The sequence below is a fragment of the Chanodichthys erythropterus genome, chromosome 3 (assembly GCF_024489055.1).
Source record: "Chanodichthys erythropterus isolate Z2021 chromosome 3, ASM2448905v1, whole genome shotgun sequence".
In the NCBI taxonomy this organism is placed as follows: Eukaryota; Metazoa; Chordata; class Actinopteri; order Cypriniformes; family Xenocyprididae; genus Chanodichthys; species Chanodichthys erythropterus.
Genome location: NC_090223.1, coordinates 48717925 through 48736957, shown reverse-complemented (window position 1 = coordinate 48736957; position 19033 = coordinate 48717925). Strand labels below are relative to the sequence as shown.

General features: G+C 35.8%; 1 protein-coding gene across 3 annotated transcripts in view; it reads left to right on the top strand.

The window, feature by feature from the left end:
* The first annotated feature begins 9372 nt into the window (after window positions 1-9372).
* The window catches only part of pdgfab (platelet-derived growth factor alpha polypeptide b), a 22677-nt gene continuing 13016 nt past the window's right edge, over window positions 9373-19033 (top strand). The window contains exons 1-3 of one of the 3 annotated variants that reach the window (XM_067382620.1): window positions 9373-9983; window positions 10932-11028; window positions 16946-17071. In XM_067382620.1, the coding sequence (XP_067238721.1) occupies window positions 9921-9983; window positions 10932-11028; window positions 16946-17071 (286 nt within the window). In that variant the 5' untranslated portion in view covers window positions 9373-9920. Of the gene's footprint in view, window positions 9984-10928; window positions 11029-16945; window positions 17072-19033 lie in introns of all 3 variants that reach the window. The other 2 variants (XM_067382619.1, XM_067382621.1) reach the window with 2 other exon arrangements.

The window sequence follows — 19033 nt, the reverse complement described above, 5'->3', positions numbered from 1 at the left end:
TTCATGAAGCTTCGAAGATTTACGAATCTTTTGTTTCGAATCAATATTTTGGAGCGCGTATCAAACTGCCAAAGTCACGTGAACCATTGAAATTTCAAAACACTTAATGTAACGAAGCCTCGTTTACTGAAATCACATGACTTTGGCAGTTTTATAACATTAAGGTTGGACCACTGTAGTCACATGAACTGTTTTAAATATGTCTTTAGTAGCTTTCTGGACACTGAAAGTGTTAATTATCTTGCTGTCAATAGAGGCCTCACTGAGCCATCGGATTTTATCAAAAATATCTTAATTTGTGTTCTGAAAATGAAGGTTTTATGGGTGTGGGACGACATGAGGGTGAATAATTAATGACAGAAATTGAATTTTTGGGTGAACTAACCCTTTAAGCACTCTTCTTTTATATAGAGCATATATATAAAATGTTTTATAGTAGGATGTTCTAAAGAGGTACTCAGTTTGCAGTAAACTTCAATCGGTTTATGCAATGTTAAAATATTTTATCAGATCACTTAAATAATGTGTATAAATAAACTGTGTCCTTTTTTGGGATGTTTAGCAGAATATCAGATCTGCTCTCTTCTATACAGTGATGGTGAATGGGGAATCTCTGTTCTCTCCGGGGAGGTTTTTTTTTTGTCTTTCTCCCTCTATCTCTACTCACTGACTCATGAATTCCTCAGCCACTTCTGGGTCTGTCGCTTTATTGCTTTCATATAACTGTAAAGAGCCGAACTCCTCTAATTTTCTTTTAAAAGCTGGCGGCCAGCCTGTGGCTTCCAGAGGAGCTGCTATGCACAGCGAGAGGGGGGCTTTTAACAACATTTCATGAATGCCTCGATGTGTGTGAACAGTTATTGTGGATCACTTACATCGGGTGTGGCGGAGTCTAATATTCCCGTACCACACACACACATACTCAATTACTGCAGCTAAATCAAAAAGAGCCGCGGCTCCCCATTCAAACTGTGAACCTAACAAGAGCCAAGGATGTTTATAAGGGCCTTATAAATTTCTACAAGTCTTACAGCCATGAAACACCTGTTTGTGATTGTTAGTGTCTGTTTTGGAGTGTTTTGTTTTAATTGCCATGTTTACAGTGAGATGAGTGGTTGGTTTTTGCTACAAATTAAGGAATGTGGCTAGTAAATGGGGAAAAAGGTAAGTGCAAGAACATGCAAGTGCTACTGCGGGAGTGCAGTTACACATTCACTGCAGTGCCATTCAAATTTGTCCCGCCATATATGCTAGTGGTAACACTTTATTTTAGGGTCTTTTAACTAGTTGCTTATTAGCATGCATATTACTAGAATATTGGCTGTTTATTAGTACTTATTAAGCACATATTAATGCTTTATTCTGCATGACCTTATTCTACATTACTAATCCTACCCAATACCTAAACTTAACAACTACCTCACTAACTATTAATAAGCAGTAAATTAGGAGTTTATTGAGGGTAAACTAAAATAGTGCAAACTAGTGCAGCAAAACTCTCTGGAGTCTGATTGTCAATAATTATCAAAAAAAAAATAAAAAAAATTGATTCACGGTCCCTTAGTGGTGCCAAAACGTTCAAAGTGGGTGGAGCCACTTTACTAAAATGGCTATAACTCGTGAATGTAATGAGATGTTTTCACCAAACTCAGCACACCTATGTAAGAGCTCACTCTGTGGTCGTGTGAAAAAAGATGTGACGACTGGCCACTTGGTGGTGCTATAACAGGAAAAAAACATGAAAATGGCGATAACTTATTCACCGTTAGTCCGGATGACTTGAAAATTGGCATGCAGTGTCTTCGTCCGAGGTGCCATGACCGTCTATGAGGACATTGACGCATCTCAAAAAAATATATCCGCCATCGGCCACTGAATTTTGAGCAGCTATCGGACAAGTTTGACGGAGGCCGATCGGAACAAAACTCAATGGGCCCGTTTGACTCACAGCCCATTTCTGTGAGAAATTTGAAAGAAATCGGACCTCTGGGGCCGCCGCCTTGTTTTTCACGTGCGTAAAGGATCGTGTATCACGTGGTTTCTCGTGCACACCTCATTCTGAGCAACTTTGCATCTAGGCCTGCCTCTGTCCCATTGAATTGTTGTTAAATATTGGAGATTATTTCAAAATCCAACTTTGGCAAACTTGTCCTCGGTTTTTGGCTAAACAGTGATTTAAAAACTGTTTAAAAGCTTTAAATACTATATTTTTCCTATGGTAATGCTGTAAATGGTATTTCCATCTATGATTGAGATGGTTACAGGCTTGCTAATTAAAAATACATTTTAATTATATTTGCTAATTAAATACATTTTTACGCATTTGCTTAAAGGCCTTTAAGCGCTTGAACCCCGATAATTGCTGCTCACAGCTATATTTTTATTTTTCTAATGCATTGTTTTATTTTATTACACTGCATTGCATTGTTTTATTGTATTTCATTTCATTGCTTTGTTTTATTTTATTGCATTGCTTTATTTAATTTTTGTATTGTGCTACATCGTTTTATTCCATTGCATTGCACCTTTTTGTTTTGTTTTTATATTTATATAATACTATTCTGACATTGTTATTTATGAAACAGTCATGCTAAAAAAGTTCTTTGATGTTGACAATTTGACAACTGATAGCAAACTTAAAAATTGAAATGAAACACTTTCTCCCTCAGGTTTCCCTACAGATTTCTTTTCTGAATAATCCTTTGTTTTCTCAAACTCCTCACCCCTGGGCATAGTGCTGTCAGAACTGCAGGTTGAGCTCAGATGAAATGCAGAAAGATTTCAGTATCGCCTGCTTCTCCTCTGCCTCCCTCGTTTTCTCCCTCACCTCCATCCGTTGTCCTCAGACAAATGACCAGCGAGACGAAGTGAAAGCCGAATTTGACATGCCAATTGCCGCAATCAAGGGCTTAAGGCTCTAATGGAAATCTGAAGACAGCTTGTTGCTCTCCTTCAAGAAGTCATTCAGCTCCATGTGATGATAGAGGAAAGATTGTCGTTCTTTTTTCATACTATGTTGTTTCATAGCTAAATCCATCTCAAACATGTTCGTCCATTCGGAGACACGAAGCACCAAAATCGTATATTTTGTGGATTGATTTAAAATGGAGGACACTGACAGTGTTTGGCCTCCGGCGGAGGCCAAGGTCAGACCACCACGACGTGGTAAGACCCCTGTCTTCCTCTTTTTCCTTTCCCACATTCCACTCTGCTCTCACACGTTAAGAAGTCGAGCATATGATAGGCAGCAGAGCAGAGGCAATTACCCAACCACACCTCCTCCCCTGAATTCCCCGCTTCCTCCGCTTTTTTAAAGAGGGAAAATAAAGAGGCACTGTTTTACAACAAATCTGTTTGAGTGTTGCGTGTTCAGACTGGTCCACGGTTTGTATGGATGTGAGTTCAGTGACGTTTGGCAGACACTTTTAATCCAAAGCAACTTATTGGTTCTTCTTATCGAGCTTCATCCTAGGTATAAAGATGATATCTCTGTAAAACTGAACTTCCTGGGCCATCTAAATGTTTGATTTGCACCTATAATCTCTATGTTAAGATCCCAGGAACTTAAAACCATTAGATCCCATCGCCCTGAGTGCATGCATATGAGTGTGATTCGGTTGAGTTGTTTGATGTGATGCTGTGTTTCTTGTGTTCAGGTCCACTGCACATCTGGATGAAGCTGTGATCTTCAAGAAAAAAGAAAAAAAAAAAATCACATGAACATAATTTTTCCAATGAACTATATAGGACATGCAGGCTTAGACATATTGTGAAGCTCAGTTGATATTGTATGTGCTCACATTCCATTATGACAATGTTGTCTTTGTGCTTTTGATTTATTAGGGGTTTTTGCTATAAGTAAGTGTCACTATTTTATTTTATTTGACTGCATTGCTGCAAATTGCACCTTGACCTTGGCCTGACAGGCAATAAAACATACCAAAAAAAAAATAAATCCTATAGATTTACGCTGAAGTGACCGAACATGGGTTTGGCTCTTTTCATTTTATTTTATTTCATTGCAGTGCATTGCATCAAATGGCATCTTGTAGAGGAGCTATTTTTCTAAGCAATCAGACCTTAACCTGGCAGACAATCAAACATGCAAGCAAAAAAAAAAATCCCTTAGATTTACACCGAGTGACCCGAGGTGGGTGGGCTCTTTTGACTTCGGCCAATATGCAACCACCCAGAAAAACCTAGCATTGTGGTAGTGAATTCCGCACAGGCAAGCACCACTAACAATTTCATCAGAAAATGCAAAAGTCTAGATAGTAATTATTTTTTATTTATTTTTATCTATTTATTTCTAACTGAGAGACCAGCATGCAAAAATATTATATTCTAGTGACCACAGTGATTTTTTTCTTTTTCTTTTTAGTTTTAAAGGTGATTTATGTTTTTTTTTTTGTTTTTTTTTTGACTGTACTAAAGCATAAAATACCATAATGTTTTCAGTTATTTAGAAAACATGTTAAGATCACATTCTTGTTTCTCCGAAAAACAATGCTACAGCCTGTTATTCTTTGAAATGTGCATTCCATGTTGGAATGTCTGTTTTTGTTCTGATCTGTGTGATCCCGCACACTGCCAATTGACCGTTCGCAAAGACCCGCCTCCTTTAGTTACTGTTGCTATGCACGACAAGCTGTGCCGCTCTCACGCCACACGTGTTCTCACACAGTGAAAAATACATCACAGAGTAAAGAGGACATTGACAACGTATTATCGACAGACAAGACAGAGCAGGTTACTTTTGATATAAAATTTCAAATTTTGTAATTTTTAAAGAAATTTAAACAATAAATACCATTTTGTGTCTCTTTAATGTGTCGTGACAGATCGCCGTAGCTCCTCAGATCAAGCGGCTCATGAACCGATCATCTCTTCTTACTAGTTAATTTATATCATGAAAAAAACATGAATGAACCACATTTCAACCGCAGAAAGATGTCAGTACAAATCATTTTTTAAGTTCAAGTCCACCAAAGTTAATCTACTAACTCCCCTGACTGCTTTGTCGGACAAAATGGCAGATTCTGCATTATGATTGGTTAGATCGCCTGTCAATCAAACTCCTGGCGAAGGGCCTTGGCATCTACAAAGCAGAGGCATGTTAAAATGTGGATAAATCAACTTACAGTGTGTAAGTCTCCTCACCTTTCATTGTCAATTGCGTTCATTCCTGTTGTGTATCCTCAATTTGGCAACACCCGTGAGCGTCGAAGAGGGGGTGGAAGAAACAATTTTGAATTTGGACTGCAGTGCCCATTTCAACCACTAGCTGTCAATATTACATACTGCACCTTTAAAGCAGGGATATTATTGATTCTTCTAAACTTTTTTTCTTTTTGAACCCACAGCTGCAGGACCAAATGTAGAGACAAGATCACTATATTTACTTAGGCTCTGTTTACACTTGTGCGTTATTGTTTTAAAACGAGTTATTGTTTTAAAGTTTTAAAATGAAAACGATCCTCATCTACACTAGCGTTTCCACAGTGTTTCAGAAACGATCTCTGTCTACACTACAGGACCGACAACTTCACATTACCTGACCATGTCACATATAAGTGTAAACAGTTGCATTTTGCTGGCAGCTATAGTATTAAAAAAATGCAGAGTTTGGGGCCGTTCACATATTGCATCTAAAAACGCGTGGAAAGCATGGTGCTTTCTCCTTATTTACAAAGCACTTACGCTCCTGTGGCGTCTGTGATTGCTATACAACCATGAACTGCGCTCTCCACGACGATGAGGAAGTTTCAGCAAAGGATAAATTGATTTCTAGCCCTTGCATTAGCTTTACTATTAGATATATGGAAATGAGATATAAAAACCACCCTGTACAGCTATGATCAGCTGCTTGGCTGAGATTTCGATGTTTTGTTACCGAAAGCTGTGCATTTACACTAGTGTGTTTTCGTTTTAAAACGTATAAGTTTTGCTATAGTTACACCTGTCATTTACACTACGCCGCCATTTTCGAACCTCGACTTTAAAAAAAACTGAGTTGCATTTTATTATAAATGGACCAAAACTGAGGCTTTTGAAAGCGATGGTTTGGCTGCCCACGTTCGCTCTGCGTATCCTTGACGACCGTGTAATAACATGGTGACTGAACTGCAATCTTTGCTGGCTTTGTTGTAATTTTTAGCAGTAATTGTGCAGTTAAACTCTGCATTTTTTAATACTGCAGCTGCCTTCATGCGTAAGAGGCAACTGTTTACACTTGTACATGAATGCCCAGTGTGACATGCGTTTTTAGCCATGTAGTGTAGACAGAGATCGTGTCTGAAATGCTGTGGAAACACCAGTGTAGACGAGGATCAGGCCCTGTTTATAGTGTGTTTTGAAAACGCACTAGTATAAACAGGGCATGAAATGCAACCCCGGCATTTTTCGAACTAAAACGGGGTCTGTAGCGTTTTCGAAAGTCTCAGCATAGTGTAAACAACAGGCGTAACTGTAGCAAAACGTATGCGTTTTAAAACGAAGACGCACTAGTGTAAACAGTTCCTTAGAAGCTGTATTGTATATAGAAGATGTGAGTGGAGCAAAGTTCGCAGACACAACGCTAGGGTGTTGTTAGGATTCTGCTATGTGGTTGTCAAGGTGTTGAGATATGGCTCTAGTTTTTATTTCTCCTCAAATCGCCACACAAACAAACCCTTAACCCTAAGTATGAGCAGTAAATAAAACACAGTGAATTCAAAGGTCAGATGAATAAAAATACAAAATAGTTTCATAAAACTGGTATCGCTGATGTAGACAGTAAAGTAAAGAAATGAAACCGACTGATAAAGCAGGGCTAACAGAAAGCAATAACTCCATGCATGCATTCCTTCACTGTGATAGTGTCTGAGAGCAAATGACTGTGTAGAGAAGTGATTGGCTGGACTGTGTAGTACACACTGGATAGAGGTCAGATTCCTTGGTGGAGTAACGTAATATACCTTTGGACAAGAATGTTTTAATTACCTCTGTATAAACTGTTTGTGTGTGCACTATACTTTCATGTAAGGTGTCTGTGCTTCTCAGATAGGTTATGATTCAGCTTAGCTGTTAGATTGCGGTGTCATCACATACTGATCTAAGTTCAGGCAGAAACAGACAGAAAAAGGGACAGTTTCCTTTAGCTCTGACTCACGGTGATGTCAGTACAGGACCAGACTCTGTGATGAGTGTGTGTGTGTTTGTCTGGAGGTTAAGTTTTGTTTTGTTTACTGGTTGCGTGGTTTAGCCATATTAATAAAATGTAAATCTAAAAATAGCTTAACAGAGTGGTTTAATGATAGGGAGGAGGTGCCCACCTCCTTCTGCTGTATCTCAAGCTGTAGACGGGGGTGTTATGAACTCTGATTGCATCCTGTCTGCAACATTCTCTAGATTTACCTCATAAGTTCATTCCTTTTTTTACATCCTGTCTGTTTGTTTGTCTCTCTGTCTGTATGTGACTTGTTCTATCATGATATCATTCTTGATGTTTCACTACCTTTTTTCTTGCCTCAATATTTCTTGCCGACTCTTGGGTTCTGTTATGAACTGAACTGTGTGACTTTAAACGTCCTAATGTTCACTTTTTTTAAAGTTACAGTAGGTTTCTGTCATTCCTACTTTCTACGCCTTATAGGACTCCACTGATTCTCCACTGGAAACAAACAGTCATCCACTTCTGGAACATATTCCACAACTTTATAGCTGTATTTACTGCATGCCAGCTTCTGTGGAAGTCTTTATTTGGCATGATGTTCTTGTAAGAACACACTGCTCAGCTGCCAGTGAAAGGGCTTTTTAAGGGGGAATCCCTCTCAGGTGCCAGACGGCTCACTGTATTTCTCTCTCACTTTATTTGACTATACTTTCTGTTAATAATGTAATAAAAGAGTTTTTATATTTATTAAAGTTCCTTTATAATAACTAGGGTGTCTTTATGATGAAAGATGTCTTTATTAGATAGTGAAACGTATAAGGATAAGGGAAAACAAGCAGAAGGTTATAAAAGAAAAGCAGTAAAGTTATCTTTCATTCAATCTTTGTTTTTCCCGTTTTCATTTCCCAAAGTGCTATTATTGCTGATCAACTCCTTGCATCTTTCAAGTTTCATTTCCTCCGGTCATTGTTCCTCCTTCAGTTCTTCTCAATCATTCTACCAAGTCTTCAACTTCTGCTCTTCTTCTCTTTTCTTTGAGAAGATGTTGAGTAAGTGTTACAGCTGGACTCTAGGAGTTTTTTTTCACGTCATATATTAGCAATTCTGCTGAAAGCACAAGTGAAAATGCAGCAATACAGGAAAAAATCCATAAAAAATAGAAACTATTGTGTAAATTTAAAACAAGCAAGTGACGTCTGAAGAAAAAAATATGTATTATGCTCTATCATATACTTATTGCACCACACTTTATTTAGGGTCCAATTCTCACTAATAACTAACTATTAGCTACAACTTTTGCCTCAGTAAACTCCTAATTACTGCTTATTAATAGTTAGTCAGGTAGTATAAGTTTAGATATTAGGTAGGATTAAGGGATGTAGAATATGGTAATGCATTAATGAATGCTTTATAAGTAGCCTAATAATAAACAGCCAATAACTATGCTAATAGCATGCTAATAAGCAGCATAGTTAAAAGTGGGAATTGGACCCTAAACTAAAGTGTTACCATTCATTGTAAATGATCAAAAAATGTATTATTGATTATTAATGCACACTATTTTATTTATTTATATTTTACAAAACGTTATTTTATACCACATTCAGTGGTATCCTTCCGCTAGACGATATAGTCCCTGATTTGACAGAATGTTGCTACGCTGCATCCGCCATGGTGCTGCAGTGATTCGGCTCGGTAAACAGGTGTTTCGACGTTTTGTCATAGATGTTAGCCTGTAATATCGTTGGTTTTTGCTGTATTAACCCATCAGAATCAGAAGTATTGATATTTTTAATGCACATGTTGACAGTAACGACGTGAAACACCGTTTAGATACGCTGTTTCACTGCGCAGAATCCAAAAAATAACGTCCAATTATTGTTTACGTGTCAGAAGCTACTTCTAGCGAATGAACGGCGCTTAATGGATTTTTTTTTTAATTAATTAAGTTTTTTATTAATACTACTTAGGCCTAATGTTTGCTTATATGTTCCATCATCCATTTGCTTAAATATGTTCCATAATAATGCTTATATTGTTCCATCCTGTATTGTTAACAGCTAAAGAGGTTGCATGCAGGCGCGGTTATGAAGTTTTTAACATCTTAAATTAAAATTTGAGATTGAAGCGCTTCGGTAAGGGTTTGAAGGGTTAAATTTCGCATAAGGCTCCAGCCAACCGCCTCCTCGAGCGCTCATCGGTGATTACCGGAGCGCGAGGGGAGGCGCATATATTCCGCAGATCAGACGTGCTTGAGACAGCATTCAGTGCACCAACTCTAGAGAACCAGACCAACTCTGAGCTCTTTCTTTCTGCCTTATTCATGGATACTAACGTGGGATTGTACTTTCACTGCATGACGCCCTAGCCTACTTCTTGAATATCCAGTGCTGAGCTCTATATGAGGTGCATGGACTCGCTTCTGAACTTTTGTGAAGAATTTCCCTTTGAGTTTTACTCTATTAATTGACCTAGGCAATGCAAAAGGGTTTCTGTCTTTGGATTGTTCAGGCTTGGACAGCCATGACGACCTTTTGCAAGTTAAATCACTTTTGAGATTCATTACAGGACGTGTTTGGACCCATACCAGCACCTGGAGTACCAGGACAGTTTGGATTCTCCTCTTTAGACTTGAGCTGGTGCTTCGGGTCATTTAAAGGGAGATCTCTTCAAGGTATGGTTCTGGACTCTGTGCGCTCAGGAGCGGTTCCAAGGCTCCTACAGTCTTCATCTTTCTTATTGGGTGGAAAATTGACATTGGAAGGAGATGAGAACCCTATTCTGCTGCTTTCTGCTCCTCACCTCGCACCTTCTGCTGGCAACTGCTGAGGTAAAGTGCCAAAGATCTCACAAAAGCCCAACAGAATCTGGTGCAGAGTTTATATAATTCATCTTATATGTAGGTACAGAGCTTAAATTGAATCAGTCCCACTGTGTTTGTCTTCCAGTAATTTTCCTGATTGGGTTAATAAATGATCTCAGTTAAATGAATCTCAGCACCATATCATTCTTCATTTTTTATTGTATCAACTCAACAATTGTGGTTGCGGGTGAACATGTGATAAGCAGATCAGCTGTTCTCTGGAATATTTACAGATTCTTTGAGGGTAATTCTTTATAGAGCATTTACATCAGACAAAAATAAAAAAATGCATTGTGGCATCTTAATATTTATTTTTTATATACGAATAATGGGAAATAGCCTAGATATGCATGTAAAAAATAACAGGGTTGACTATTTTCGAGGGATTTTCTAGTTCATTTAGCCATTACTGATCTTGTTCACAAGCTAATATTTCTACAAATTTCAGGAACAGCTGATTTACTGCACAAAATCGTTATAACAGAGTTGACTATTGAAGATCGCCCCCTACTGACAAACCTAAAACAAAATATCAGAAGAAATTATATATATATATTATATATATATATAGACGCGTGTCCTTAATGTATTCAACATGCTGTTATTATAACTCATGATTTTTATGGCATTGTGCACCATAGATATAATGTATTTTGTCCACTAAAATCTAAAAAGTATATAAATGCATGATTTTATTTAGCTTTTATTTCCATGTATATCATATTATTATATTAAAATGCAATGCATGTACTGGATTTTTTGTTGATGTGAAGAGAAAAATACCTGATTTAGCAGCTGTGAAGACTTTTATTGTATGCGTCTGATGCACCTTTGTCAGTTCAGCACAAACAGAAATACACTTCTGATTTGTCCAATCAAATTCCGCATCTGATCTCTTTTCATGTCGGGCAGAAGGAGTTTGCAATCCCTCAAGATTTCATAGAAAGACTGTCCCACAGCGAAATCAACAGCATCAGCGACCTCCAGCGGCTACTGGAGGTAAATTCCCCAGGTAAATTCTGCTCATTGTTTTCTTGACACCTCCGTGGACTTTGTTCAGTAGCTAATCTCATGTGCTCTCTGGCAGGGCTATTTACAGCTGTTTGTTGTAGTTGCTGTGGTTTAAGTGTATCGGGTGCATGTCACAAAGCTGTGAAGCTGTGTTTTATGAGAGGCACAAAACAATTTAAAGGTATCGTTTATACTGGCCAATGGGTGGAGAGTCATAAATAGTTCTTTACAGATTGCTTCTGTTTTTAGAGCAGCATGTACCTCATGTCCAGGCTTACGTCACGGTGAATGGAAAGCCAAGTTTTCCTTTACTTAAGCTGTCCGCAAGTGCTTTCATTTGCCCACTATAATTTCATTTACAGGCGAATTACCGGTAATTACACAAACAAAAAAGAAGCAAGACAGTATAATTTGGGGTGTGAGTGTAACCAGTCTGGTTTCTGCGGTGAGACCATAGGTGTGATAGGTGTGAAGGGGGAGGGGTTGAATAATGATAACAGAGCATTGGCTCATTTCATAAATACAAGCCCTCCAGGCATTTAATGCTGCAACAGGCGTGTAAAACAGTGAATATGCTTTATGCAGGGTTGAAATCTCATGCCCTGCTGCTTGTTTTCCTCCTCCTTCTGTGTCTTCTTCACCCTCTTTTAGTTTGGATAATATTACAGTGATCACTAACACGAGTTCACTCGAGCTGGTATTTACACAGGCACTCGTAATATATCAAATGGAGGGGCTTCTTTGAAGTTTGATAGAAAATATCAGCTTTTAAAAACTTTTCGGTGTTTTAGATATTTAGAATTAGAATAGAATTAGTGTGCATTGCAAGCATAAATGAGGGGCTTTTACATGCTTTGTGGGTTAAATCGCAGCACACCTGTCAAGAACATGTCTGGATCGTATTTCACTTCAAGATGAAAAGGGGGAAAAACATGAAATATTATTTTGCTCTAATTTTTATTTTATATGTTTGTTAATATTTATTATATAGATTGTATTTAATATTATATGCTTTATTTGTCTATTTTAAGGATTTTGCATGCATTCATGTCACTTTATGAAAACCCACATGTAATGAAAATATAATAAGAGTTGCCATTTAGATTATGGGAATATGGGAGCAATATGTTAATAAAAATTTGAGCTTAATTATTATGAAAACAATGTCCTAAAATAGGCTCAAATTTCCTTATATATATATATATATATATATATATATATATATAAACACAATTTCTTTTTTTATTTTTATTTTGGGGTGAAATATAACCTTAATCTGTTTTTAGTAGATCAAAAAAATAGTTTTTAGATTTTTGAGGAGTTTAGTAATCTCATTTTTACTGGTCTTGACATAAATCAGGCTGTCTGACAGACACCCAAAGACTAGTAAAAGATGCCTGACGCCAGTGATGGTATATTTTCAGATCTTTGTTGCAGTAACAGCACTTTTAAAGTCAGACTGTTCAAAGCCGTCGCACGCCAGTCAAAGAGAAAGAGACATACTCATCTACACATTTAGTTTCTTAAAGGGTTAGTTCACCCAAAATGAAAATTCAGTCATTAATTACTCACCCTCATGTTGTTCAACACATCTTCAGAACACAAATTAAGATATTTTTGATGAAATCTGATGGCTCAGTGAGGCCTCCATTGACAGCAAGATAATTAATACTTTCAGATGCCCAGAAAGCTACTAAAGACATATTTAAATCAGTTCATGTGACTACAGTGGTTCAACCTTACTGTTATGAAGCGACGAGAATACTTTTTGTGCTCCAAAAAAACAAAATAACAACTTTATTCAACGATATCTAGTGATGGGCAATTTCAAAACACTGCTTCATGAAGCCAATACCAATCTTTTGTTTCGAATCAGTGGTTCGGAGCGTGAATCAAACTGACAAAGTCATGTGAACTATTGAAATTTCAAAGCACTCATGACGTAACGAAGCCTCGTTTACTGAAATCATGTGATTTTGGCACTCTGAACCACTGATTCGAAACAAAAGATTCGTAAACCTTCGAAGCTTCATGAAGCAGTGTTTTGAAATCGCCCATCACTAGATGTTGTTGAATTAAGTCGTTATTTTGTTTTTTTGGCGCACAAAAAGTATTCTCATCCCTTCATAACATTAAGGTTGAACCACTGTAGTCACATGAACTGTTTTAAATATGTCTTTAGTAGCTTTCTGGACATCTGAAAGTGTTAATTATCTTGGCAATGGAGGCCTCACTGAGCCATCGGATTTCATCAAAAATATCTTAATTTGTGTTCTGAAGATAAACGAAGGTCTTATGGGTTTGGAACGACATGAGGGTGAGTAATTAATGACACAATTTTCATTTTTGAACTAACTCTTTAACCATAACCACTCAGGAACCATAGTTAAGATCAAACATCATTATAAAATGCAGTGTCCTTCATTTCCGTGCATTGCTGAACTGATATTAGAAGCACTTTTCTGATTCTTGATATTGTTGCTATTATTGTTATGAGTGTTGTCCTGTTTTCCGCTCTGATTAGTCTCATTTAGGAAACAGTAGCAGGCTGTTATCCCTCCGATCAGAGCGCTAACCTCGTCAACTGTCCATACGAGGAGCGAATGATGAGAGGAGGAAGGCACAGATAGGTATCTCCCACTAATGGACGGATAATTAGAGGTCATGAAAGCATTGACAGTGATTTAGGGAGGAAACGGTGTCTCTTTTTCGGTGAGGTCATTGCGCGTGACCTCTCCGCTCACCTGGAACAGGCTGCACTTGTTCTGCGCCTCCCAGCAGCCTTTTAACTTATCAACATCCATCTGTCTGCCTCTCCTGTCGCCTCGCGCTTTCACATCCAGAAGAAAACGGCACAGATGGAGGGACGTGCTTTTGTTTGATGAAAGGACAGCTGTCAATCCGTGAAGAAGGGCTAATGTTGTCCTTTGTAATTCATTCAGAGAAAGCACAGAGAGAAAGAGAGAGAGAGTTAGAGGCAGAGGGTTTGATGAGGGTTTTGATGATAGAGGCCTGGTGGTTAAAGATCTGCGCTGGTAATGCAAAGATTATAAGTTCAGAACCAGCAATTTACACAGTTACTGGAAGAATGCTTTCATCAGCATTGTGAGGAGGGCACACAAAAGTGGGTCGCTGCAGGTAGATCGTCCCTGTAATTATTGTGCTGCAAGCTAATGTGGATAAAAATCACCTGCCAAATGATACTGTGTCAGTTTTACAGTGTGAGAGTGGAGAGGAGTTGAAGGAATAACACACCAAAAAAAGATACTTCTGTCATCATTTAACCTCCCACTTGTGTTTCCAAATCTGAATGACTTACTTTCTTTTGTGGAAGAATAAGTGATGAAATGTTTTGAAACTTTTGAAAAGAGAGAGAGAGAGAAATATAGATAGATTAAATATTTTATTTATAATAAATAAGTGATATATGTATATATATATATATATATATATATATATATATATATATATATATATATATATAATAATAATATATAGATAGATAGATAGATAGATAGGTAGGTAAATATATTAAATATATTATTAAATATATAATATATGATAAATATTAAATTTTGATAGAAAATTTCATCTTACAAATTTTATTTTAATAATATATTTATCATATATTTTATATATATATATATATATATATAGATAGATAGATAGATAGGTAAATATATTAAATATATTATTAAATATATAATATATGATAAATATATTATAAATAAAATAAAATTTGTAAGATGAAATTTACTATCATTAAATAATGAATAATTATATATATATATATATATATATATATATATATATATATATATATATATATATATATAATGTAGTATTGTAGTATATATAATATAAATCAATATTATATTGATATTATATCTATATATCAATATATATTGATATATTATGTATTCAATATATAATGAATATATTATTAAATTAAAATTAGCTAGAAATCCTATATTTGCTATCAATAAATAATGAATAAATACTAAAATTAATATAATAATATTGTAGTATAAACAATACTAAAATTAATATAAAGTTTGTATAAATATATAGAGAGAGGGGGAGAGAGAGATTTAATATATGATAAATATATTATTATTATTATGATAAATATATTATTTATTATATTATATTATTATAAAAATTTGCAAGATAAAATTCTGTATTTGCTATCATTAAATAATGAATAAATAGTATATATATATATATATATATATATATATATATATATATATATATAAATAAATTATTAATTAATAATAATTATTTAATAATTAATAATTTTACTGATAGATTTTTATTGCATTAATAAACAATTATATCTTTGTATTTACCATTGACAAATACAAACACACCAAAAGAAATCCATACTAAAAGGTTTTTTCCATATAAAAAAATCAAGATTAATTCATTATTCACTGCAAATCCCTCGAGCATAGATCCCAAATCTCATTTGCTCACTCACGTATGGGTTTGAATCAACATGAATCAATGTTGATCCATTTCCTTCCTCTACAAAATTCCACAATATGTTCATTTTTGTGTGCGCTATTCCTTGAAGCAAGCTTGGACAGTAGTACTTTCTTCCAGTTGGCCGTATTGTGTTTTTGAGTTTGAGAGAACAAAGTTCTTGAGTTTGACATCATAACACTGAGTTTTGATCTGAACATGAGATAAGGTGTTTTGTGCAGGATCAAATGCTGAACTCTCTCTCTCTGCGGGTCAGCGCTTACTCTTTGACTGAGTCTGAAAAACAACTTAAAAACAATGGCCTTCCATTTGGTAGGAAAGATGAGACGAACTAGAGACACAGGACAGAGTGGGGCTTTTGTTGACATGTCACTTGTGTTTCCTGCTTCAGGACTGTGTGTGGCCATGCAGTCTTTTAAGTTCAGAGAGCATGTTTGGGTGCTTTGCTCTCTCAGCATTCCTGACGGTCCCACCCTCGTCGCTCAGAGCTGGGCGCAGTTCTTCTGCCCGTCACAGATTAGTCAGTTTGATGTTTAACTGCACGACATGCTTGGCTAAACTAAACCGAGCTAAAACATCTATAGAACCATATCAGATAATGACCAACCAGGGCTATTATACTTTTCTGTAGTGTATATTGTTATTTGATGTTGTGTGTGCAAGTGAACTGTGGTTAGTTGACTTTTTATTGAGTGGTTCATTTGACAGAATATCATATAACACATCATATATCATATCATAAATACGCTTACTGTTCCTGAATGTCCCCTCAAAGTGCAACTAGTTTAAATCTATAGGAATAAATGGAAATGTTTTTGTATTAAACAAAGCTTTTAATTCAAACGTGTATCAGCTGTCAGGCTCTTTGTTGTTGGTTGTGTCACATATGAATTCAAACCTTATTATTAATGTGAACGTATTGCATGCATCATGAATCATTTAACCAGCACTTAATAACTGAACTGATTTTGTATTCAGGAGTCCTACTGTCCCGCTCTTCTTTAAATAGTGTAAAATGGTTTTCTTACTCATTTGTACCCGTGGCAAAACCACTGAGGTTGTCAGGAGTTCAGATTTGTTCTTTGGGCTTGTCAGTGGTACATAAGACGTTATAATAAACTTGGCAACCACATTCAGGGCCAATATGACATCGTTCCTCCAGAAATCCATCGTGATGAATTTCCAATTAAGCTCGTGAATAAAGCAGCCATTGTTTGTGGGAAAAATGAGTTTCTGAAGAAGGAAATTATTTCATGCTTTGGTGCCACTCACTGCAGTGCCATTTCGCCTCGAAAGGCTGCAGGGCATCTACTGAAGACTTTCAATAGCCTCATTGTGGATTGATCTCGGCTTTAAAAAGGGGGAGAAAAGTGATTTGTCTTTTCGCTGAGTAACATGAAAGTAATATGGATAACCTGTGTTTTGATGAGGTCCTGGAAATGAGGTGATTGAGGAGGTCAAACAGAAGCACCATCAGAAGAACCATCACTCATATAAGGCCGGTTCCTCAGATCTCAAGAGTCTGCAGCTGTCCCACAGACGGAAGAGGAGTGTCGGTAAGACCTTCTGCTCTTGACAACGTTCAGTTTAAGAAGTATTTCATCAATTAGTAGGCCTAGTTCTTGCTTTGTAATCGAGAATGATGAATTCTGTAGTTGCTTGGCAACCATGAACAGTTCATGAACTTGGCAGAAAGATTGTAGATTTATGGTGCTTCACTGATAATAGTTTTACTATTGCCATGGTACAACTTTAGTGGGCCTTGCATTTGTGCATAGCAATTACTAACTATTAACTATTAAGAACACCTTAGCAACCACATAACAAACATCCTAGTATCATTGCTGCAAATGTTAGGAAAGTATATTGCTAGACATACACTACCATTCAAAAGTTCGGGGTCATTAAGAATGTTTAATGCTTTTGTAAGCAGTCTCTTATATGGAAGCTTGTTTCCGCCACAAAATAAAAAAATTTAAAAGGTAAGTGTGACTTTTTATCTCACAATTCTCGCAGTTGCGAGATTTAAACTCAGAATTGCGAGTTATAAACTTTCAATTCTTACATTTCATCCCCTTGGAATTATAAGGTTCTATCTGCATTCTGAGCTGTTCTGAGATCTTGAGCTTCAAAATTTTTGCATTCCATTTAACTTTGTAGATAGAGCGTTTTTGTTTTCTAAATAAAAAGTCCCAGAATGTACACAACATTAAAACATAACATAATGTAAATAAGTTGTCACAGAATAAGAATATGTGAATAATTCAATTTTGACAAAAATGTCAGATAGAACCTCATAATTCTAAGGGGACAATTTTTTTTCTTGCAATTGCAAGTTTTTATCTCGCAATTCTGACTTTATAACTCGCAATTTTGACTTTATAACTCGCAATTCTGACTTTATAAATCGCAATTTTGACTTTATAACTCGCAATTCTGACTTTATAACTCGCAATTCTGACTTTATAACTCGCAATTCTGACTTTATAACTCGCAATTTTGACTTTATAACTCGCAATTCTGACTTTATAAATCGCAATTTTGACTTTATAACTCGCAATTCTGACTTTATAATTCGCTATTCTGATTTTTTTCTCAGAATTGAAAGATATAACCTCACAATTGTGTCTTATAAAGTCAGAATTGTTATATAATCTCGCAATTCTAAGAAAAAATGTCAGTCATTTTTTCCCTCACATTTGGACATTATAACACACAATTGTGAGTTTATATCTCACATTTCTGTGAAAAAATGTCAAAATTGCAAGAAAAAAGTCAGAATTGTGAGATATAAATTCACGATTCTGACTTTTTCCTCACAGTTGCGAGTTTATTTCACTCAATTCTGACTTTATAACTCACAATTGTGAGTTTATTTTGCAATTCTGAGAAAAAAAGTCAGAATTGTGAGACATAAACTCGCATTTGTGAGAAAAGAAGTCAGAAATGTAAGATAAAAAGTCGCAATTACCTTTCTTATTATTTTATTTCATGGCAGAAACAAGCTTCCATATTCTTATACTCACCAATGATGTCTTTATTTGATCAGATATTTGATCAAATACAGTAAAAACCGTATCATTGCGAAATATTATTACAATTTAAAATAGCTTTTCTTCTATTTTAATATATGTTAAAAAGTCCTGTGATCAAAGCGCAGTTTTCAGTATCATTACTCCAGTCTTCAGTGTCACATGATCCTTCAAAAATCATTCTAATATGATGATTTGATGCTCAAGAAACATTTATTATTATTATCAATGTTGAAAACAGTTGTGCTGCTTCATATTTTTGTGGAAATTGTGATACATTTTCCATGATTCTTTGATGAATAGAAATTTATTTGATATATTTTTAATAAATAACAAAATAAGTAATTTTTTGTAACAAAGTACAGTAAAAGTTCATAGTGGCAAAAAATGATTGAACTGTTTTTATATACCCCAGAACTCTCCTAATAATGTTATAGTCAGAGTTTTATGTTACATAAACATCTATGATTGGTGCAATTCCAAATT